General features: G+C 32.3%; 2 protein-coding genes across 2 annotated transcripts; one reads left to right on the top strand and one right to left on the bottom strand.

The window, feature by feature from the left end:
• Positions 1–10,581: 10,581 nt before the first annotated feature.
• LOC132740624 (angiopoietin-related protein 4-like) lies at positions 10,582–14,032 on the top strand. Its single transcript, XM_060728603.1, has 2 exons — positions 10,582–10,978; positions 11,395–14,032. The coding sequence occupies exons 1-2, from the start codon at positions 10,838–10,840 to the stop codon at positions 11,638–11,640; spliced, it is 387 nt and encodes a 128-aa protein (XP_060584586.1). The 5' UTR covers positions 10,582–10,837; the 3' UTR covers positions 11,641–14,032.
• LOC132740532 (uncharacterized) lies at positions 13,748–21,218 on the bottom strand. The gene is made up of 5 exons (XM_060728488.1): positions 21,175–21,218; positions 20,655–20,724; positions 19,961–20,171; positions 17,343–17,486; positions 13,748–16,359 (listed from the first exon to the last, which is right to left on the bottom strand). Exons 3-5 carry the CDS (start codon positions 20,163–20,165, stop codon positions 16,190–16,192), a joined length of 519 nt encoding a protein of 172 aa, XP_060584471.1. The 5' UTR covers positions 20,166–20,171; positions 20,655–20,724; positions 21,175–21,218; the 3' UTR covers positions 13,748–16,189.
• Between the last annotated feature and the right edge of the window lie 581 nt (positions 21,219–21,799).

Genomic DNA, 21,799 nt, shown 5'->3' with positions numbered 1-21,799 from the left:
TTACTTCCACCTACTGTAGGTGAAAATTCAAGGTACAATCTACGCAATGCTACAAATATTTAACTTTTATCGAACCTATACTCTTTATCATATGCTTTAATGCCCTGCTCTGATATGGGAATCGTCCTCTAGGTGGACAAGATTTACGATCTGTCTCTTTAATTTCAAGTATGAAACGAAGACTCTATTATGTCGATTATTTCTATGAAGGCGATATAAAATGGCAGATCTATCATGCTCGCCTTTGTACTGAATGTAGTTTTCTGAAAATAATTCTTCTTCTTTGTCAATGTGGCATAGTGGAAAGTAATTACCATTTTTTCTTTGAATGTTAACCTTTTGTTGACAGCAGGGCCTGTCTTCTTAACACTTTATTTACAATTTATTCAGCAACTCTCAAAATGTTATTAAATGGAGATCCAAACATTAGCGACGATGCAAACAGAAGACTGTTTGAAGCCGTTCATACTTACATCCAAGAAAGCAGGAGATTCTCTCGAGCATATTGACATCAGCTCAAATCACACTCAAATATGCTTCCTATTCAAATCGTCGAACTATACGAATGATCTACATTTTAGTTATCTCTTCTTTTCTTTCTATTTTGCTGAAAGTTTCTTCCTTATATTTTTTATCTTTAGTTATCTTAAATTAGGTTATTTCTTTTTAATTTTATATAACAAAATTATGCAGTCTTGTATTCTCATTCTTTGTATTTGCTTAATATTATAATTCAATGAAGGAAACAATTTCGACTTTAATTACTAAAAAAGGATGTAAAATCATAATATTTCAAGCATATTACGTATGCTGTCATACAGTACTTTATGCACTATTAATCTGTAAGGAGAAGGCCTTTATAAGCCCAGCTTTCGGACCAAATCCTCATTAACGTACAATTATCTATTATCTGTATATAATATATATATACTATATTGTGAATTTGGTCGAATAAACTATGCTTGATTAAGACTAAAACTTTTTGTATGATCATTAGGCGTATTGCAGGTTCTTGGATGTCAGACCGACGACCTTGGTTTAATCGACCCTTCGCGGTCTTTTGACGTCACTACCCGTCTCTAAATTTCTATGTACTTTATTTCGAGCAACGTTTTTCAAACATTTTTGAAACGATCAAATGATATCTTTAATTATTAAACTTTCCCAAGCAGGGAAACCTTTTTTTCACTTGTTACTGGCCATTATTTCTCTCTCAAACACAATACAAACTAAAGAATTTTGCTTGAAGGGCTAATTTCCGAGCTAGCTCCATAAATCATGTATTCGAATCCGACAGGTAACGAATGGCTGAACAAAACTAATTTTGCGCAATAACTTTAACACAATACCAGCCATTGAAACTTGAAATAAAGCAATTTAAAATATTTAGAAGCTCAGCTATTCAATTCAATTTCAAATTTGTTAATTTGATCCTGACCAATTCAAAACTAAACGAATGAAACTGTAAACTGCCTCCCATTGGAACTCGGGAACGGGACCGCAGATTGCGGCGCATATTTTTGTTGGTTTTTCCCCTTCTACTATTTTTTTCCAGAATTTCGATCCAGTCTATCAGGTATCGTCCGGATACAACTTGTTATTGTTTACATGTGTTGACATTGTTTAGCGGTATTATTATCGTTGTATTTGTGGGTTTTATTTGTTCAACATAGGAATTAACAGGGTACTGAGTAACCATGATGCAAATGATGTGGTTTAGATGAAGAAATATATGCAGACATGGTATAGCTATGCATGTATTATGGCACGAGGGCTACGTCACCGGATTTCGTCTGCTAAGAATGTCAAGGTTTGTCGTGCAACTAAATTAATGAGTGATATAATACTGAGGACATTTTTAAAATGAAAGCATGATTATACAATGTTTGTTTAGTATCCTAATGTTCGTATTTTACTATTGGGATTTCAATGTAATTTTCTCATTAGTGATTACCTTTGTCCAAATTTATCGGACTAATAAAGTTTACTCGTTTTTTTTCATTGCAAACGCTATTCTTTTACCCTCAAAGTATTGCAGAGACATGGGTTAATTGCTAATTGGCATTATCTGTGCAAGAACACGCTCACACATTTCCTCTTATTCTAAGATTATTCATTTTTCATGATGGTAAGGTATTTAGCGATTTCAGGTCTGATCTACTAAGACAATGTTAAGGCCAAAAATAAAAATGGCACATTTATCTGAAAGATCTAACAAAAGACGCTAAAATTATAATGCAATATTTCAGGGAAAAGTTTTCATCCTAAAAAAGGAATTGTTAAATCGCGCTTTTAAGTCAGATTACCTTATTGTAACATGGTCAGCGTTTGGCTGCAAAAAGTACAGGAAAACCCGTAAGATTCAATGGGACATCAGGTTATGGGATGAAAATGTGATATTTGCAAGAAAAAATTTATGAGAAAATTAAAAACTACTTTGTTTCTTGAAAATAAACTGTTTTAAAAGTCCGGGAATAATTTGCATTTAAAAAGGTTTTCGGTTTTTGTGTCATTAAAAAATATCAGTTACAAGGGGGGGTATCATTTTTTGGACATTTTGCGAAACTATTGGTTTGTCAACCCTATATAACAATATCATTTTCATGTGAATTAATGTGACTTATGTGAACGTTATCAATATTACGTATTTGTCTGAGTATAGCAAGTACATCTACACAAGATTTTATGCAATTGTACAACGCCTTTCACTTACGCTTTTTGACCACTAGTTAATGTAGACCTATCCCGGGGCCATTTAAAGTTTTTTTGATGACACAGTTATACGTACTCTTTATCACTGACACGAAACACAAAATGGCTTACAATTTCTTATGAAAAACTGGTATGCCACGGCTATCTAAAAAAATGACAGAAATCAGGCTGTGGTATGCTTAGAGCCGACATGTCTGTAAATGACGTTGCTCCTCATTGCGTGTGTTCTATGCAAACATTTCATAACCTGAACACTATGTATGCAACTACTTGGTCAGTAACAGGATTGCCCGAGATCAGGTAGGTCCGAGTGACGTCATGCAGAGATGACAGCTTCATTACATTAACACATTTACATAATCGCTTTACCCCAGCAACGGTATCTGCACGACCGCTGAGGATCTCGACTCAGACGATACGTAATCGTCTTAGACAATACAGAGCACGTTTCAATGTATCTGCCCATTCCCGTTTAAAAGTGTCTATAAATCTACGTTTAGAAATGATAGGGAACACTTTTACATGAAAATAATCTTCAGCAAAAATTTCAGCAAAACATAACTCCAGACGTAGCTTTGTTTAAACATTTGAAACACAACTGCTGTGCCCTTTATTACAATCAAGTAAACCTTATTTTGTAACATTGAATTCTAAAAGCCTGTGTTAAATATGCATAGTAATGGTGTTGAGACTTTAAACAACCATTTAAATGAATAAATGAATCAGTCTCACCTGTTAAAGTTATTTTGATAATTTTAAAAGACCTTTGCCAAAATATGTCTGTCGTTCTTTTAGATCGTACTATTTGTGATGATTTTAACACAGGTGTTCGAAGTCCGTAACTTTATGATACACGAAAGCTTTGTCAGTGTATGTTTGTCAGAAATATGGGCGGACGTTTCTCTTCAAATTCAATCTTAAATATATTTAAATATCGGGTGCTCAAAATGTTGAGAATCTTATTCTTTTGTTTGGTCTCAGAATATTTAAAGATAACGAAATGACTTTAAGAACTATCATGGATTATGTTTTCGCAATACTGGTTTTCTAGTCGAAAGCTGTTACTTGCTAGTAGTAATGATCCCAGGCTCTTTTTGGAAAATTTTAAGAGAGGTAAAACTTCAAGGGCTCTAGATACTTTGGAGGACTTCTTTATGATGAAAAACGCTGTTGCAATTGATCAGCCTTCTGATAATTATATTGACCCTTCTGCAAGTTTTCTTAATGAACCATTTACTTTAGATGAGGTGCTCAGATCTATAGCAAACTTGTCTGTTTGGAAATGTAGTGGCATCGATGGTATTCCGGCTGACTTTTTAAGACTACTATGGATGATATAGCTCCAATATTTTTAGCATAGTTTAATCATATATTCTCAACTGGTAATATTTCCATTATCTTGGAGGTCGTCTGCTATAACTCCTGTTCATAAGTATGGACCAAGTAACATTCCTGGAAATTACAGAAGCATATAAATTACAAATATATGCATAAGATATTTTCGGGTATCATTAAATAAACGGTTGTACGATTGGGCTGAAGACAATGATAAAACTAATGAATCTCAGGCAGGTTTTTTGGAAGGGTTATTCAGCTGTTAAAGCTGCAATTAAGCTTTCAACAGCAAAAAAAATTTTATTGACAAAGTTTTGTTGTGATACTAGGATGGAAATAAACATGGATAAGACTGTTTTTTCGAAATGGTGGTCCTCTTCGTCGATATGAGCACTGGTCGTATCGTGGAACGCAAATTAATATTACCTCTGAATATAAGTACATGGGTATCTTACTTACATCAAGTTTGTCATGGTCATCCGCTCATTCTTAGTAAGTATCTCAGGCACAACGAGCTCTCTTTGCTCAGATATATTTTGGTTATTTTTTCTGTAACAGTTGTTGATTTATTTAATATTTTTGATTCAATTATCAAACCGATACTTTGTTAATCATCTCACATTTTGGATTTATTGAGTATGCTTTATGTACGTGGAACTACTTATACATGTATGGTTGTTTTTGAATGTGTACTACATTTTATATAAATAATTTAATTGCATTCGATATTTGTGTAATTTGTTAACTATGCCATCCCATAGACATCCAAAAAAGCAATTTTATAAATGTTAAAAAATCCCTAGATGTGCCGGGTAGAAAACAGCTGTATAAATATGGATTTCAGTTTAATAACGGATAAGTCAAAGATGTTAGCGATGTCAATGCTTTTATTAGAATGTTTAAACATGGAGTTGTTAACTATTGTACTCCAGACTTCCAAAACAGCTCTTTAAAATCTTTAAAGTAGATGTAATCATTAAATAACTCTAAAACCTTCTCACTGTTGAAACATTTGAACTATGGATATTCATTTAAAAAATATAAATTGCTGGGTAAAATTTTTCCCCCTTTTTCATATCGGGGCTAAATTTTAAAATTGGGGTTAATACAAAACATTTTAATTTAAACCCAAATAAAATTGGGTTTTTAAAATCCATCCTTTTTTAAGGGTTTAATATGTTTATGTTAGAAAAAACGATCTATTTAACTGGTGAAATTTTGGAAAAAAACCCAAGTTTTTCTATGCTAAAAACCCTGGAAATTGTTAAAATAAATTTTTTAAAGGTGTATAACAGGTCCAAAATTATGTTAATTTAAAGAAAAATTTCCCTTATATTTTCCCTTAAAATGGTGAAAAAAAAAAATAAATTTATTATGATATACCTTAGATCTATATCATAAGGTACAAAGATCAATGTAACAGTATTACCGGTGTTTATTAAGCAAAAAGCATGAATTCTTATAGTTGATCATTTGGGATTTGGGATTTACTGATATAAGATTATTTTGATACCAATAAAAGATTATCTTGATGTAATAACAAAATAGGATAATAGATTAACCAAGATTTAGCAAAAACGGTATTTTGGCTCTCCTGAAATTTGAAAGCTGTTGTAAAATAGCTGTAAAATGGCTCTTATAACAACTTACCTCAATAAAATGACTCTAATAACCCTAGCTCTTCTTAATGTTTTTTTTTCATTTTAGCTTTTTGCATTTAAATTAAAGATGAAACATTTGTTGATTTCATACTATCCATTATCCTTTTATTTCTATTCAAATATGTCATACGTTGATTATTTTAATTATACTGTTTAATATCGCCTATGCAATAGTCCAAAAGTAAAAAAAGTAATAGGAACCCATGCAAATACTTGTAAAAAATGGGAGGTTGTCTTAAACTTGAAGAAACAAATCAATTTTCAATAATATAATATAAAAAATCTATGTTTACAAAATGTGGTTTTAAACTTCAAGAACTTATTATGTCATTGTTGTTGCTACATTTTCCACAAGAAATCGAAATCTTAGAAGTAACATACCGGGCAATTTTACCTCCGGGCCGGGAGTCTTTTGTCAAGTCTTCTTGTTGGGGTTTAAGTTTGCTGGATCGTGTGGGGGTTGCGTTGCCATTGAAAACCCCGCCTTTCCTGGTTGATCCTTGTTTTATCAATTTTTTTATTAATAAACTCATCAAACATAAAGAATTGCAAGTAAAAGGGACTATAAAGGGAAGGGTTGCACTGTAACCATGTTAGTTGCCCATGATAAATAAGAATAAACAACATGTTAACAAATCATATGCCTCACTGACTATTGTATTTAGGATCATTTCAATCAATTGATTCCTATTTTCACAAATTGTTAGAACAATCAAAGCGCTCTATTATTTATAAGCTATTCAAATAATAAAAAAATTATGACAGGAACACGCTCAAAATTTCTATTTTTGACAACATTGTAAAAAATTAATTGTTTCAATGATGCATATTAATTTTAGATTGATTCGTGACCTTAGTGCAAGGACTTAACCCGTTACTGCACTAATGTGACAGATTGTCCTAGAAACAAGCAAAACAATTATAAACAATCTAGCGTAGAAAAGTTTGTTTTTTCATGAAGTCAATATGATACTTAAGGTTATACACCTCTAATGCACTATCTCCACTTTTGGAAGAGTATTCAAGAAGGCTAGAATCACTGCCAAGTGTATTGAAACTGAGGGGCGTGGGTTCAAACCAAGAGTAGGCAACTGTTTTTCTTTTTAACATTTTTTATGAATCACTCAGATCCCAAATGGAAGAAAAAGTGTTTAATTTTAAATATATAATTATTGTAGGTATTTATTCGCTAAATAATGCCAAATTTATTAGCAAATACATGTAATTTAATGATACCAGATATTTTCAAAGATTTATAAAATAAAAAATACACAGTAAAAGTATTTTTTATTTTGCAAAACCAGCCAATATACAGTTAAGAAAATTTAGGTAAACTTTGAAACCAGCCCCTCATTGTGGATATTTTAGATAACGCTTTTTTCCATAGGGAAATGGTCAAATAAGTGTTTTAAAGTTGGTGGGGTAAGGTTACATTTTTATGAAATTCAATATTAAAAACATTTCGTTTAGAAACAATCGTTTTGCTTGTTTAATTTGTTACCTGAATGTCATTATTTGTTTCTTAACAATGAGCAATATAAAAATATATTTCATAATGATGATATAATAGACTCTTTAGGGTTTCTTCATTTCTGAAAAAAAAGACCTTCTAATGGCAAAATTTCAGTTCAGAAAAGTGTCCATAACTCATAAACCACACGGTAAATTTTGTTTAAATTTTGCATACAGGTTATATTTAAGGCATATAACTGTCCTATGTTGTCAATTTTACAGTTCCTTATTTAGTGCTTAACTGAACATTAAAAGTTGTTTTGTTTGCTACATCAAATATAACAAGAAAATTTTTACAAAAATTCGTATACTAATACAAAAATTCCTATACAAAAAAGCATTATAATTTGTTATCAATTGATCCAATAAAACCCCGAAGATACGGTTTTGTAAATATTAAGTATAGGTTAGAGTGCATATTAGGTGTTCTTCGTAAATAAGAAAGCTAAAAGGGAGCGGAGCTTGCGAAGCGACTGTAGCTTTCTTATTTACGAAGAACATCCAATATGCACTCTTACCGGCTTAGTGCTCCGCCCAATTTTTTCCGCCCAACACACTGCGTGACGTCACACGATAGCCTAAATGTGTATATTATAAACCATGTTTGGACGACGGTAGCGGTACACATTTTCGGGATAGCTAATTCCCCCATTCTGTCTAGGTAAATAAGACAATATGGAGGCGAAAAATGATAGCGGTGATTTCGATCTCCTCGGTCAATTCTTCAATGAAGATTTCGAAATTTTATCAATTGTGAAACATTGGAAGGAAAACAAAACAATTATTTATCTTACTGATAATTATATAAATAAATGAGCCAAATTTGCGAGTTCCTGCATGATTCATAGCATTTGATAAGGTCAAAATGTAATATAAGTAAATGTGTACACTGATGTATAAAGTAATAAAATAGACTTGAAGTTACTTCTTAGGGTTTTATAAGTAATAAAACTGTTATTTTGCCTGTTTTCATTTCAATGAACCTCTTTTTTTAATTCTATGCCGTAGTGACGATATACATGTGCGTGTACGGAAAAAGCATGATGCATAAATATTGATTAGTATGAGGAGTAAACTTCAATATCTCTGCACATGCGTATATTGCACTTTAGCGCTCTTCGAAACTTAGCTCCGCCCACTTGCCTTTTATAATATAAAACGTCCAGTTGATATAAATTCTGTTCTATGCATAGGTTAGAGTGCATATTGGGTGTTCTTCGTAAATAAGAAAGCTAAAAAGGAGCGGAGCTTGCGAAGCGACTGTAGCTTTCTTATTTACGAAGAACATCCAATATGCACTCTAACCGGCTTAGTGCTCCGCCCACTTGCGTTTTATAATATAAAACGTCCAGTTTTATATAAAATCTGTTCTATTAAGATTTGTAACCTGAAAATTTGAAAAATCCTCGTCGGTGATTGGCTAAAAAAAAATTGGCGAGGACTAAAGCCGGTTAGAGTGCATATTGGATGTTCTTCGTAAATAAGAAAGCTACAGTCGCTTCGCAAGCTCCGCTCCTTTTTAGCTTTCTTATTTACGAAGAACACCCAATATGCACACTTACCTATACATAAATGTAAAAAGGTATTTCCTATCCTATACTTCGCGCCCAGGTTAGCTATATTTATAATTCCCGCGCCAAGTCGCGGTTGTGCTTGGATAATCACGTGATAGTGTAGGCAGCCATCCTATGATATGAAAATGCCTGGCCCTACTCGGACAGATTTTTCTGCCGAAAATATAGTATAAAACTAACACTTGCAACTCAAAGTTTGCTTGCTACATAAAGAATATCGATTCACTAATAGAAAACTTTTTTTCTGCCCGACTATGTTGATGATTTTCATTGGCTGAAACCAACACGTGATCAATGCACATGAAGGTGTGAACTGATTTCATCTGAATTAGAATTATGCCTTTAATCGGACATATAACAATTTTAAATACAAATAATTTTATTAATTAATCACAGAAGCATTTAAGATAATATAATCATTGCAAGGTAATAAATGCACACAAATTATAAATTTGTCTACGACAACTAACCCCCTAAACAAAAACATAATAGCCTCAACCAAAACAAGCGTCTGCCTTCTTTATCTAATTCATGTAGTTTGCATGACCATGATTTGTAAAAGCCAAATTTTAACGACTAAACCTATGTAGAAATAATACTATGACCACAAGCAGATTTCGTAGCAGAAAAAAAATCATGAAAAAAAATATTATTTAAGATTTTTCACCTAATTCAGATCACTTTCCCATTAGATTAAAGATTGTAAGGTATAATGCATAACTTAGTTCCCATCCTAATATTATTTTACTAAAGGATAAATATTTTTGTCACCAATGACAATAAAAATGAATAAACAAGGAAAGGCCGGCGTTCAACGAACGCAACCCCCCTCACGATCAGCAATAAAAAAGAGCCAGTGGCAACTAGAGAAGAAGTTGTAAGGTATATGCATAACTAAGTTCTTTCTAAACTCTTTAATATATCAGCCTTTTTATAAAAAAACAAGAAATGGACGTGACATATATATATAAGTGTCAAAAGAGTTGCTCGAGTGTCCTAATTTATTGCTTTATTTATTCTTTTGCAACCACGTTTTTCTAACCGGAAAATAAACGTAGGTCTAACACCACTAAAAAAACTTCTGTTACCATGGCTACTTCGATTGTACAACTATAGTAATATATGAGCCGCGTCACGACAAAACCAACGTAATGCGTTTGCGACCAGCATGTATCCAGACCAGCATGCGCATCCGCGCAGTCTCATCAGGATCCATGCTGTTCGCTATCAGTTTTTCTACTTGTTATAGGGTTTGTAAGCGAACAGCATGGATCCTGATCAGACTGTGCGGATGCGCAGGCTGGTCTGGATCCATGCTTATCGCAAAACCATTATGTTGGTTTTGTCGTGACACGGCTCATATATATTATGTGTGACTCATTATATATGTTCCAACTATCACACTCGGATAAAGCTTCGTTCTGTTTCCTTCTTTTATATTTGGTTTATTGATGAAGTAAAAAAATATATAATATTTAGGAGAAAAAAATCGAAAAATTGATTCCTATTCAAATCTAACTTACATGCAAAAATTTGTCTTACATCTGTTGGTAACCAAGACAGCTTTTTCTACATGTATTTTGTTGTAAATGTGGTTTTGTAGAACTAATCCTATTAAATACAAGTAAATTGATCTTTTGATAGATTATCAATATAGCCAACATACTATTATTCTTTTATGTTCTTCTCATTTCAATAGCACTGCAAATTATTCATAATTATTTTTTGCATGCATGTTTTGTTATTTCGAAATTGTTTAAGCGAGTTCAGTTTGCAATTTGCTGTCAATTGGCTAGGATAAAATTGAAAAGTAATTTATTTGGTGCGACAAAATGGTTGCTGTATTTCTCAACAGAAAATTTCATTTTTATTTTTCTTGCGATTTATTTTTGTTGTTCAAAGGCACAAATTTTGGAAAAGGAATGTACTAAATTTGAATCTAAATTAGATAGAGTGTCTTATATCCCACAAACAGATGCGAAATTAATTGTACTTCATGGTAAATCAAAGGTGTCTTGCATTTATCAATGTCAAAGTCTTGAAATGCCATCATGGTACTTCGTTGAAAATAATTCTACATGTTATTGTAGTTCTGATGATTCTTACAACATTGACAAACATGATGATGCTAACGCAACTATTATCCGCGGAATAAGAAAAAGGGTGCCAATAAAGTGCATTCAAGTAAGCATTATAAAAATAATTATTTGCTATATATTTTTTGTGTTAATTATCTAGCATCTTTTTTCTGAACTTTTCTTAAAGATTTGTAGCTGTCAATTTTAGTACTTTTGAAACAATTATTATTATTTATTAATCATAAAAATATATATTATAAACTAAATCGCCTAACGTTATCTATATCAAAGACTCTGCCAATTTGGAGGAGCTCATTTTTAATAGTTTAAAATATTACATGTATTTGTATTTAACGTTTAAGATATCTAATGATCTCTTATAATCTCATAATATATAATATACATTTTTATTTTGAAAATGATCAGTTGACATGTGTTTAACACACATAGTGATTTATACAGATTAAAAAAATCAACAAAATGTTTAATTTTCAAGGAAGCGTTTATTATCATGTTTTACAGGAAGGCAGTCAAAAAGTAAAAAGAGTTCACAAGCAACCCGAGCCAGTTGACTGTCTTGCGTTTTTTCAACAAGGCTATACCGAAGACGGTGTTTATGTGATCAAACCAACTGGAAGTACTGCTACTGATGTATGGTGTGATATGACCAATGGTGGATGGACGGTTATTCAACGCCGACAAGACGGATCAGAAGATTTCTACAGAAACTGGGAAGACTACAAGAATGGATTTCGGGAACAGGAGTAGCGAGTATTGGCTCGGACTTGAACAGATATACTATTTGACGATTGCCGACAGTTCACTCTATGTATGCTTGGAAACGTTTGAAATTGACAATCGTAATCCGGTTTCTGCCTATGCTGAATATTCCACCTTCAGTAATTAAGGATGAGAGTGATAAATACAGAATTGTCGGTTGGAGGATATGGCGGCTCGTGTGGCGATTCCATGTTGTTTCATAACAATAGTCAATTCACAACAAAAGACAGTGATAATGACCAACGCGCCTACGCTAATTGTGCAGTGCAGTTTAGCGGAGCTTGGTGGTACAATGATTGTTATTATAGTAATCTAAATGGATTGTACCCACACACCAATGGTTTAGAGACAAATATGGGCATAACTTGGACAAAATGCTGGGTTCATTACTCGCTCAAGAAATCTGTAATGAAGATAAGGAGAAACAATTGAATTTCTTTCAAATTTCAAGTTTATTGACAAATCGACAATGAGCATGGTTTTTGGCCGACTACATGGCAAAGACATTTAACATCAATATACCTATAAACATGTTTACATTTTTAAACTGATACAATCAAACAAATGTATAGATAATAACAAGTTAATAAGCAACAATTTTATACTTCAGAGATAAGGATTTAATTACTCGTTAAGAGCCTGTGATGAGTTCCAAATAATTGTTTCGACATTTCATCGACAAATCTATATATTACTCTATTTTAAAAAGTGTAAATTTTACTTTTTGTTGACATAAGTAATATTTTGATGAGATAATTTACATAATTTATTCAGTCTATAAATCCAATTCAATCTTCCTTTTTCAATTTCCAAAATTATGCGAAAAGATTTAATAAATCTTCAAATTCAAAAAAAATGTTTAAACTGACAATAGTAGTGTAATTTCGGTGAAAAATTAACTGTATGATTCCAATCCTGAATTAACTGGCCTCGGGTCCTATTTTTTAACAAACTTAAATAATTTGCATTACAGTCATAGCGAATACTTGTAAGACTTAAATGATCAATAATTGAATGGAGTTTAGAAGCCCAACAATTTGTGATAGGTCTTTATATAGCATGTACATAGGGAGTTTTCAACTTTTATAGACGTTTCTTTACAAATAACTGATGACGGGAGTCTACCAAGTATACCATGAACGTCAGATGTTGGAGTTTTATTGTGTGTGTGTGTGTGTGTGTGTGTGCGTGTGTGCGTGTGTGCGTTGGTGTGTGCGTGCGTGCGTGTGCGTGTGCGGATGTGTTTTCTTTATTTCTTTTTCAGCTCACATGTCACAAAGTGACAAGATGAGCATTTGTGATCACAATCCGTCCGGCGGTCGTCCGTCAGTCCATAAACGTTTACTTTAAACGATATCAGCTCAAACACCTCTTAGCCGGTTTAATCCAACTTCACACGGATGTTCAGTTGGTGGTAAACTTTAAAAAATGTTCAAAGCAGAACTCTGGTTGCCATGCAACTGAGAGAAAAAAACTTTAAAAAAAAATTCTTTAAAAAAGCCAAAGAGCGAGAGCTTAGATATTTGGCATGAAACATCTTCTTATAGGTATCTACCAAGTTTATTCAAATAGAACCCTGGGTCAAAAATTTGAGTCATTGATTTTCCTTATATGTATTTAGTAAAAAACTTTCAAAATCTTCTTTTAAAAAAAACGAAATAGCTAAAGCTTAGATATAAAGCATGAAACGTATTCTAGTGAGTGGCTACCAAGTTTGTTCAAATAAAAGTCCTTTGATCATTTATTTTCGTTATATGTATATAGTAAAAAATTTAAAAAAAAATCTTTTGCAAAAACCCCAAAGAGCTAGAGTTAGATATTAAGCATAAAAAATCTTCTTATGGGTGTCTACCAACTTTACTCAAATAAAAGCCCTTGGATCAAAATTGGCCCTGCCCAAGGGGGTATTGATTTTCCTTATATGTATATTTTAAACACTTTTTTAAAATGTCTTTTTAAAAAGCCAAAGAGCTAGACCTTAGATATTTGGCATGAAACATCTCCTAATGGCCATTGGGTGTCTCCCAAGTTTATTCAACTAAAACCTCTGGGGTAAAAATTGGCCCGCCCCGGTATATGTACACATCTCTTGGGGTTTCTCTTAGCAGTAGCAACTAGAAATATTTATAAACATGCACTTTTTCAGATACAAATATTAACTTTGAGATATCAGTTTAAGAGTTAAATTTTATATCTGCTTTTTTATAGTTTACAATATTACTTGTACGTTGTCATGGAGAGTTCAGGTGAGCGATTTTTAAGGCCATCACGGCTCTATTGTTTATATTTCCATACTTCTTCTTTCACGTATACATGTATGTCAATAACTTATGTGTGAGGGATATCTGTAACTTGTCAAATCAATAAATAAATTGCTGTTGTTGTTGTTGTTTTTGTTTTTTGTTGTGAAAAATGATGAAAATAACATGTACAAATACCATTCTCTGTCTATTAAACAAATGTTTTGCTGGCAACTTGTTAATTTGTTATAACATAAGTAAAACTATAAAACTAAATATTCCATTTAAGAATGTAGTACATTTATTTTCAAACAGTATAAATATAATTAAGGGTTAACAAATATAAAAAAAAAACATACAAAAGTACAGCAATAAAAGGCAAACTATTAGTGGTGATTATACAAGGCACTAAAATTAAAATTTAATTATCAATTAACTTCGCAAGCGTAACCTTTTATTCCTTTCTATAAATATACTATTTACATTTTTATGGTAGGTTTTAACGTCCCACCTACACAGTATAATTCATATGGTGACTTTACAGCTTTACTGGTGGAGGAAGACCTTAGGTGCCCTTCTGTGCACTATTGCAGGTACAAAAACATGTACCTGAGTAGAACAATCTTCCGTAAGTTAGCTAGATAGTTTCCTCATATGAAAGTCCCCGGTGATTTTACAAACCCCAAGCGGTGAGGGGCAAGTGGTTTGAAGACAACGACCTTAACCACTCGGCCACGGACGCCCCACCACTTAAAATCAAACAACAATTAGATAATTAGTAGAAATATATTTACAAATCGATATCTGTCGGACAACAACAAGCTTTGACTTGATATTATTGTTTTAAATGTAATCAAGCTTTAAAACACGATATAAAATATTCAACGGTAGAATGATATTTGATCACTTCGGAAAAGATTCTTCTATACATCTTTTGCAAAATGCAAAATGAACAAATCAAATCAAATCAGCTTAAATGAATTAATTGGTCCCGGTACATTTATGGATAATAAAGTTCTAGAATTAGATTAAAGACGGCTATTCATTGGGATATTTTTTCTCAGTTTGGAAGTTTTAAGCAAGCTTAAAGAAAGTGAAAATCTTCTTCAACAATTCTAACATTACAAAAAAGCATGTAGCTTAGTACATGTATAGCATAAATAAAAATCCTACAACATTTAAACCATGAAATGAAATGCACTGTTTGCTAGTCAGTCAGTATATGTGTTGAATTTTCCCTAAAAACAAATGATATATGGTTTGTCCAGCTTGAAAAAAACAACAGGTCTATTTAAGATATTTAGCGTGGTTATATGTTCTCACCGCCGATCAGATCAACTCGATCGTCCCGATCACATTAATGCCCCGATGAAGCCCGACCAAGCTGGATCAAATGCAAATTCACGACTCCTACACGACCTCAAGTCTACCATGTTTACGACTTCTTCTCGACGACAACCCGACCAACATCCCGACTTCTTCTCGATCACCAAGACCTATACGCGAGTCATACACGATCTCAACTAGACTAACTGGACCTCTGCTCGATCGTTGCCAGATTTCTACCTGGTAAGACATGTAAATCCGATGTATACCCGACAAAACTAGATCGTTACACGATTTATTCTCGATCAACTAGATCTTCTACTCGATCACTATACGATCGCTTCTCGACGTCTTATCTACTCGATCGCTACTCGAATTTTTTTGACATGTCAAAAAGATTCGGGTAGGAAGCCAGAGCCATATCGACCAAGGTAGACCGCTCCGACCAACCCCGATCACGCATGCAGACCGAGCTAGACCGGTACCCGATCGCTTGATCGTGCTTGATCGAGTTGATCTGATCGGCGGTGAGAACACAGCATATTATGGTTAACAGTGGCAAGATAAGCGGAAAGGATAAATTGTAACATGGTGAAACGAAAAAAAATGTTGAAAACTTTATAAAGAAAAGTTATTGTGACTGGTGAACACGTGTTCAGTATTAATGCAAATTTTACATATATTCTAGATCGTTTATTTAGTCTGGTAGTCAAAATTGAACTAACCATGCGTACGTTGAAATAAGATGAAATATTCATATACTTTCTTCGAAATGCAGCAATATATGCTCATCTCTCAAATACTTTAACACTTAGAATTACACCACGTGATAGGTATTAATATTACTCTTGCTATAATATATATAAAACAGTGTTTTGCATTGCGTAAGTTGTGATATAAGATAGAGTTCTCTATCCTTGTTTCAAAGTAGTTTCTATAGTTTAGTATTTTTGCGTTGAATCAAGCCGTGATTATATTGAGCTATATCCCGTCGGGCCCCGTTTCGCTTTTCCTACAAGAGCTGCAGACAACAATGCCAACACGGCAGATACTATTGCCAGTATGAAGCATACACTGAATGATGAACTATCCTCTTTTGTTTCAGATCCAAACACTATCACAGCAATGGTTAGAACAATACCTTAAATAAAAAAAACACCATGCATTTCTCTTATTTTAGTTTAAAGCGGCCTTCAAATTTAAAATTTGCCGTCATTAATTAAAATACAAAAACAATAAGGTAACCCTTAGATACCTCTAATCCACCGGTCCGCTCTCTATAAAATAAGTAAGATCCGATCTATTTTTAGAAACAAACGTCACTGTTGCGTTATGAATAGCTCAAGAAAGCTACTTTAACCCTTTCACTGCCATATGGACGGCTTAAGCCGTCCCTGTTTTTTTTTCGGCGTATTTGCCATATGGACGGCTTTAGCCGTTTCTATAATAATAATAATAATAATAATAAATTAATAATATTAATAATAAAAATAATTAATAAATATAATGAAAATTATACCATCGACAATAATTATTATCATACTAACAATTTTGAAAACACATATAATTATTATAATACTAATAACAAATAATAATAATTATATTAATTAATAATAATTTCTTAGAAAATCCTCTGGCAAATAGGTGAACAATAAAACAATAACCCTCTGGCAGCGAAAATGTTAAACATATTGCGTCATTTTAGTTTAATTTGGAAAGAAAGTTTTGTAACTTTTAGACCTACATTTTGTATCACTTGTTTTCGTGTTTAACCACCTCCTTACTAAACTCTGTTAAAGATGTCAGCAGTTTAAAAGCTAGGCTATTGTTCTATTTATGTATTATTTAAATTCATTAATTGAATTAATCAATTCAGTATTTCCATTTCTTTGAAAGATTTTTAAACGTCTTTAAACGATTAATCAAATTAAAGGTTAAACAACAGAGAATTACAATGAAAAAAATGCATTATATTTATCTGCTTTCTTCAAATTCTTACATTTTTTAAAGAGATAATACAAATTTTTGCCTTGCTTACTAATACAATCGTTTTCATGACCGTCCATAATATTACTTAATAAGAGAGTCCGTAATATATAATTAGACAGACAGAAATGTACAAACCTCCAAATAAAGCCATGAATATCGTGCCTTGTGCGCTGTTCTGTGTGTTGAACTTGCAGTACAATAGGCCAAGAATTGTACTGAATGTTAAGCAGGCATTTCCGATGATCATTAACGCTTTAACAGCTTTCCACCAGCTTGTCTCTGTTATAAAAGAAATATAAGCTGTGTACTAAAAAAACTAAGACATTATGCATCCACCGTTTATCCCTGTGTCGTCATAAGAAGCGACTAAATGGTTTCGAATTACTGGAGTCAATGCATCTCAAGACCTTAGCTCCAGCAGGTGACGTGGTTTTGACCCATCGTGTTGCTTTAAAGCTTGTAACACTCGAGGTTAGCCAAAATCACCTTTCCTGATTCGGCGCCATAATTATGACCTAAATTACGTTGGTACGCCATAAAACCAAACAAAAATAAACAAAATTTATGCAAAATTACATTTCGCATCGTATATGTAACTTAATTCTAAAAATATCATTTACAAGTCGTCAGTCGTGGATGTTACTGAAGTCTAAATTGATCAATTTTCATACATAAATGTTGTCCTAAAATATAAATGCCTAAGCCGGTGCTATAGGGCATGGGGTAGCGGCTGTAGGCTGTAGCCTGCATTTACTACTACCATCCATGTACAGGTAATGGATGGATTAGATGATAGACAAGATTTTGAAATTAAGCAAATATACTCATATAATGATTCAATGACAGGTAGTACAATGAAAAACTTCCGTAAATAATAAGCAACATAAACCTTGTGTTTACTAAATAAATGGTGTACGTTTATCACAGGGTTAAGCTCACTACAGTGTTGGAGCAGTACCTATAGACGCTTGCAGAAATCATGATCACTTAGTAGAAAACTATTTTTCAATAACACGTATTAAAGGATATAAATCTATATCTTATGAAATATTTTTATAAAATTTATCAACAGTAAAATTATATCGGTTCAATTGTTATATGGCTGATTCCCGGAAAAAAAAGTTGTAACATAGAATGGCTCTGTTATTTAATACACATGAAAAATGAACTTAAACAGAATAAAATGTTCCGGAACAAAATATTATTTTGCTATTTTAACTAGGGTTTTATCCGTTTAGCAATGATTTTGCGCATTCGCCATTCGCTTTAAGGCAATTTATTGAATTTTTATTTCATACAAACATTTAGGAAGAATTCTTTTTTAAAATCTACATAATATTTTTTGATATATAGCTTATACACTTTAATAAAGTTCATTTCGTTTGGTGCAAGATTTAATTATTCAACAGCGCATTATCCGGTATATACCGGAATACGTTATTTAGTGTTGTGGTCCCACACTTATTTTTAGTCTCACTCTTAATAATACACATTTTATTTCAACTGGTGAAATAATTATGTTTCAAATTCAGCGAAGCTTCACGTGTTATGTCACATGGTAGAGAAATTAGCTTTATATGCATTTAAATGAAATTTAGCTGTACGACAATTTCATACAAATGTAAACACACGATTAAAGATAATTTTGAGGGTTACATGAAAGGAAATAAAAACACTTATAATGATAATACATTTAAAACTGAGATAAGACATCTAATCTAGAGTCAAGAAGTTAAGAGATAAGGAAATATAACTTTATTAACATTTGAATATACATGTATATCGAATTTTTTTTAAAGTTTATTTCAAAGTGACTGTATATGCTCATTTTTTTCGTTGTCAAATTTAGTTAAATTAGTAATATATTTTTTAAAAAAATCTGATTATTATGTTGATTGGCCAATAAAATATAATGAAAATTGTTTATGATACAATGTAAAAATTACCTTAATTATAAAAAGACTGCCCTACTTTTTTTTAACAATGAGCGTTAGCGATTCTAAACGCTATTTATAAACCTTTCCGTTGGTATATGTGTTCGTTGTAAAATATTAAATCGAACACAATTATGGCAAAACATCAAACTGTTTTTATTTTTACCATGTACATTTAGATGTGAATAATGTTACTTTAAACGTATCTAAATTCTATTGTCAACCACAGCTCAAATACAGGGGGAGCGTTTGTCTTACAGTGGTTAAATCTTCTACAGCTCAGCCAAGCGATTTGGGTTCGAGCCATATATCAGGTAACGACCATAATTATATCTTTTATACAACACCAGCACTGGCTAGTTCTAAGCAAACTCAAAATAATTAAAATAGTTTATATCTATCTCTTTAATCGGGATTAAAAAATAATAATGAAACATTAATATTCTGCATTTCTTAAATGTTCTTGTCCATCTGTAATAGTTGCATTATAAGAACTTACAATTATCAATTTTGGGGGATATCTTTATTATGAAAAAAATTAATGAGTCGGCCAATAGTATAGAGCCTGGTCAGATTGCACGGAAGTGCAGACTAGTCTGGTTTCTATATTCGTGGATAAACCAGCGGGATCATGGTTGAACTAAAGAAACACATCATTATAATATTTGAGCCGTGTCACGACAAAACCAGCATAATGGGTTTGCGACCAGCTTTGATCCAGACCAGCCTGCGCATCCGCCCAGTCTGATCAGGATACATGCTGTTCGCTATCAGTTTCTCTACTTGTAATAGAGTTGATAAGCGCTCATTTCTAGATACCTATTCCCGTATCTCCACATTTCGTTCCGCTAGCAAATGACGTTTTATATTTCAAACATGTCTGCCAGAGGCCAATATTTAGGGTGCCCTCCTGTCCAAGGACACTACCATGCACGTGAAGCCAATACGGAATCGCCGTGCTTATTATACTGAGAATAGCAGCAAACAAACACATGAGAACGCCGCAAACCAACAGTTTACTCATGTTTACCTGTAAAGGAAATTATTATACTTTATCTATTTGTAACGAATATGACTATTTATCGATATATGCACAGTCAAATTTGGGTTAAAAGTCACCTCTGAATAACGATAACTCTGCAAATAAAGGCTACTTTTTGGTAACTATTCATCGATAAAAGTGGCCTTTGTTCACAGGTGTCACTGTATGTATATTCATGTTTACCTGTACACATGTACAGTTTTAAACTTCAGTTATAATCAAAGCTACATGACAACATTAAATTCTTAATGTATTTAAATATGAACTGAACTCCGTTGTAAAATGAATTTAATACTAATTAGCAAAAATACTCTGGTAGCACAGATGTTTACTAAAGCAAAATAAACACGTAATATTACAGGGTTAAGATTTTGGTTGCGCTTTATATTATATATGAGCTTTATGTTAAGTATCATCTGATGTTCTGTTTGCTTTAAGTAAAACGTTTAACATATGTACATGAATTTATACCTGTTTACTTTCCAAGGTGTATACAACGGTTTGAACGATGACATACTTTTGTAGTGTACAATTACAATTATTATAATTAGTCAATATATATGATAAGTCAACAATTATTTAACAAACATGTAAAAGAATGTTTTCTATTGCAACTAAACCTGTGATTAAAAGAAAACCAACAGAAAAGAACAAAAGGGGTTCACAAAAATCTTCAACTTTCGTTCTCGTATACATGTAGGTCAAAAAGATCAATTTCAAATGTCAAAGTTAGTTCAAAGTCATAATGAATAAATACATGAAATCTCAGTATCAACTGAAGACAGTTCTGCTTAGCTCTGCTTTATAACGATGAACGAAAAGCTTACCGTTACAGATTTCGCAACACTTCCTTATTGAACGATTTTGGAAAAGGCTAAATATCAGTGAATATAGAAAAAAATCGAATATTTAAACATTAATCTGTTACATTATTAACCTACAAACACATGTCTAGATATTCTTTAATAAATCATAAACAAATTTAACATACCTTAACTTAGTTGTTGATGCTAGGTAATTTAAAATTATCCCGTGACTAATCGAATCACGAGTATACGTCGTTTACATACCTTTCCGTTATGCTCTATTACGTCAATATGTACGACAGGTGTATAAAAGTAAACCAATATCAACTAAAAACCATGACTGTTTCATTAAAAGACGTCTTTTCTCACTTAAAGGCCCATTATGCCTCAGAAGTGCTTTTATCTTTATTTCTCAAAAGCTATTTAATTTTGGTGTACCTTTATAGTATCCAAACATTTACTCATTGGCCAATTACCTGAACCATATTTGGGCTCCTTTAAAATTTCTAGCAATATTAACGTACTGATCAGTTAATTCCTAAAGACATAAGATAAGAGATAAGATAAGATAGTTTATTAAAGTCTCATCATCATGTACAATATTAAAATAATACAAATATAAAACCTACGACATTGTACATAAATGCCACTCATAGATGAGTTATAAGAGACTATACATAACTTTACAACAAATCTAACATACTGGACATATCTTCAAAGTTACTTAAAAATAAAACCAAGTATTTTTTCTTCTTTAAAAAAAAACAAAACAAAAAAAAAACAAACAAAAAAACAAACAAATAAAAATAA

This window comes from Ruditapes philippinarum, unplaced genomic scaffold (genome assembly GCF_026571515.1).
Source record: "Ruditapes philippinarum isolate M1 unplaced genomic scaffold, ASM2657151v2 ctg1157_1_1_1_1, whole genome shotgun sequence".
NCBI classification, from domain to species: Eukaryota; Metazoa; Mollusca; class Bivalvia; order Venerida; family Veneridae; genus Ruditapes; species Ruditapes philippinarum.
This window is presented reverse-complemented; position numbering and strand designations above follow the sequence as displayed.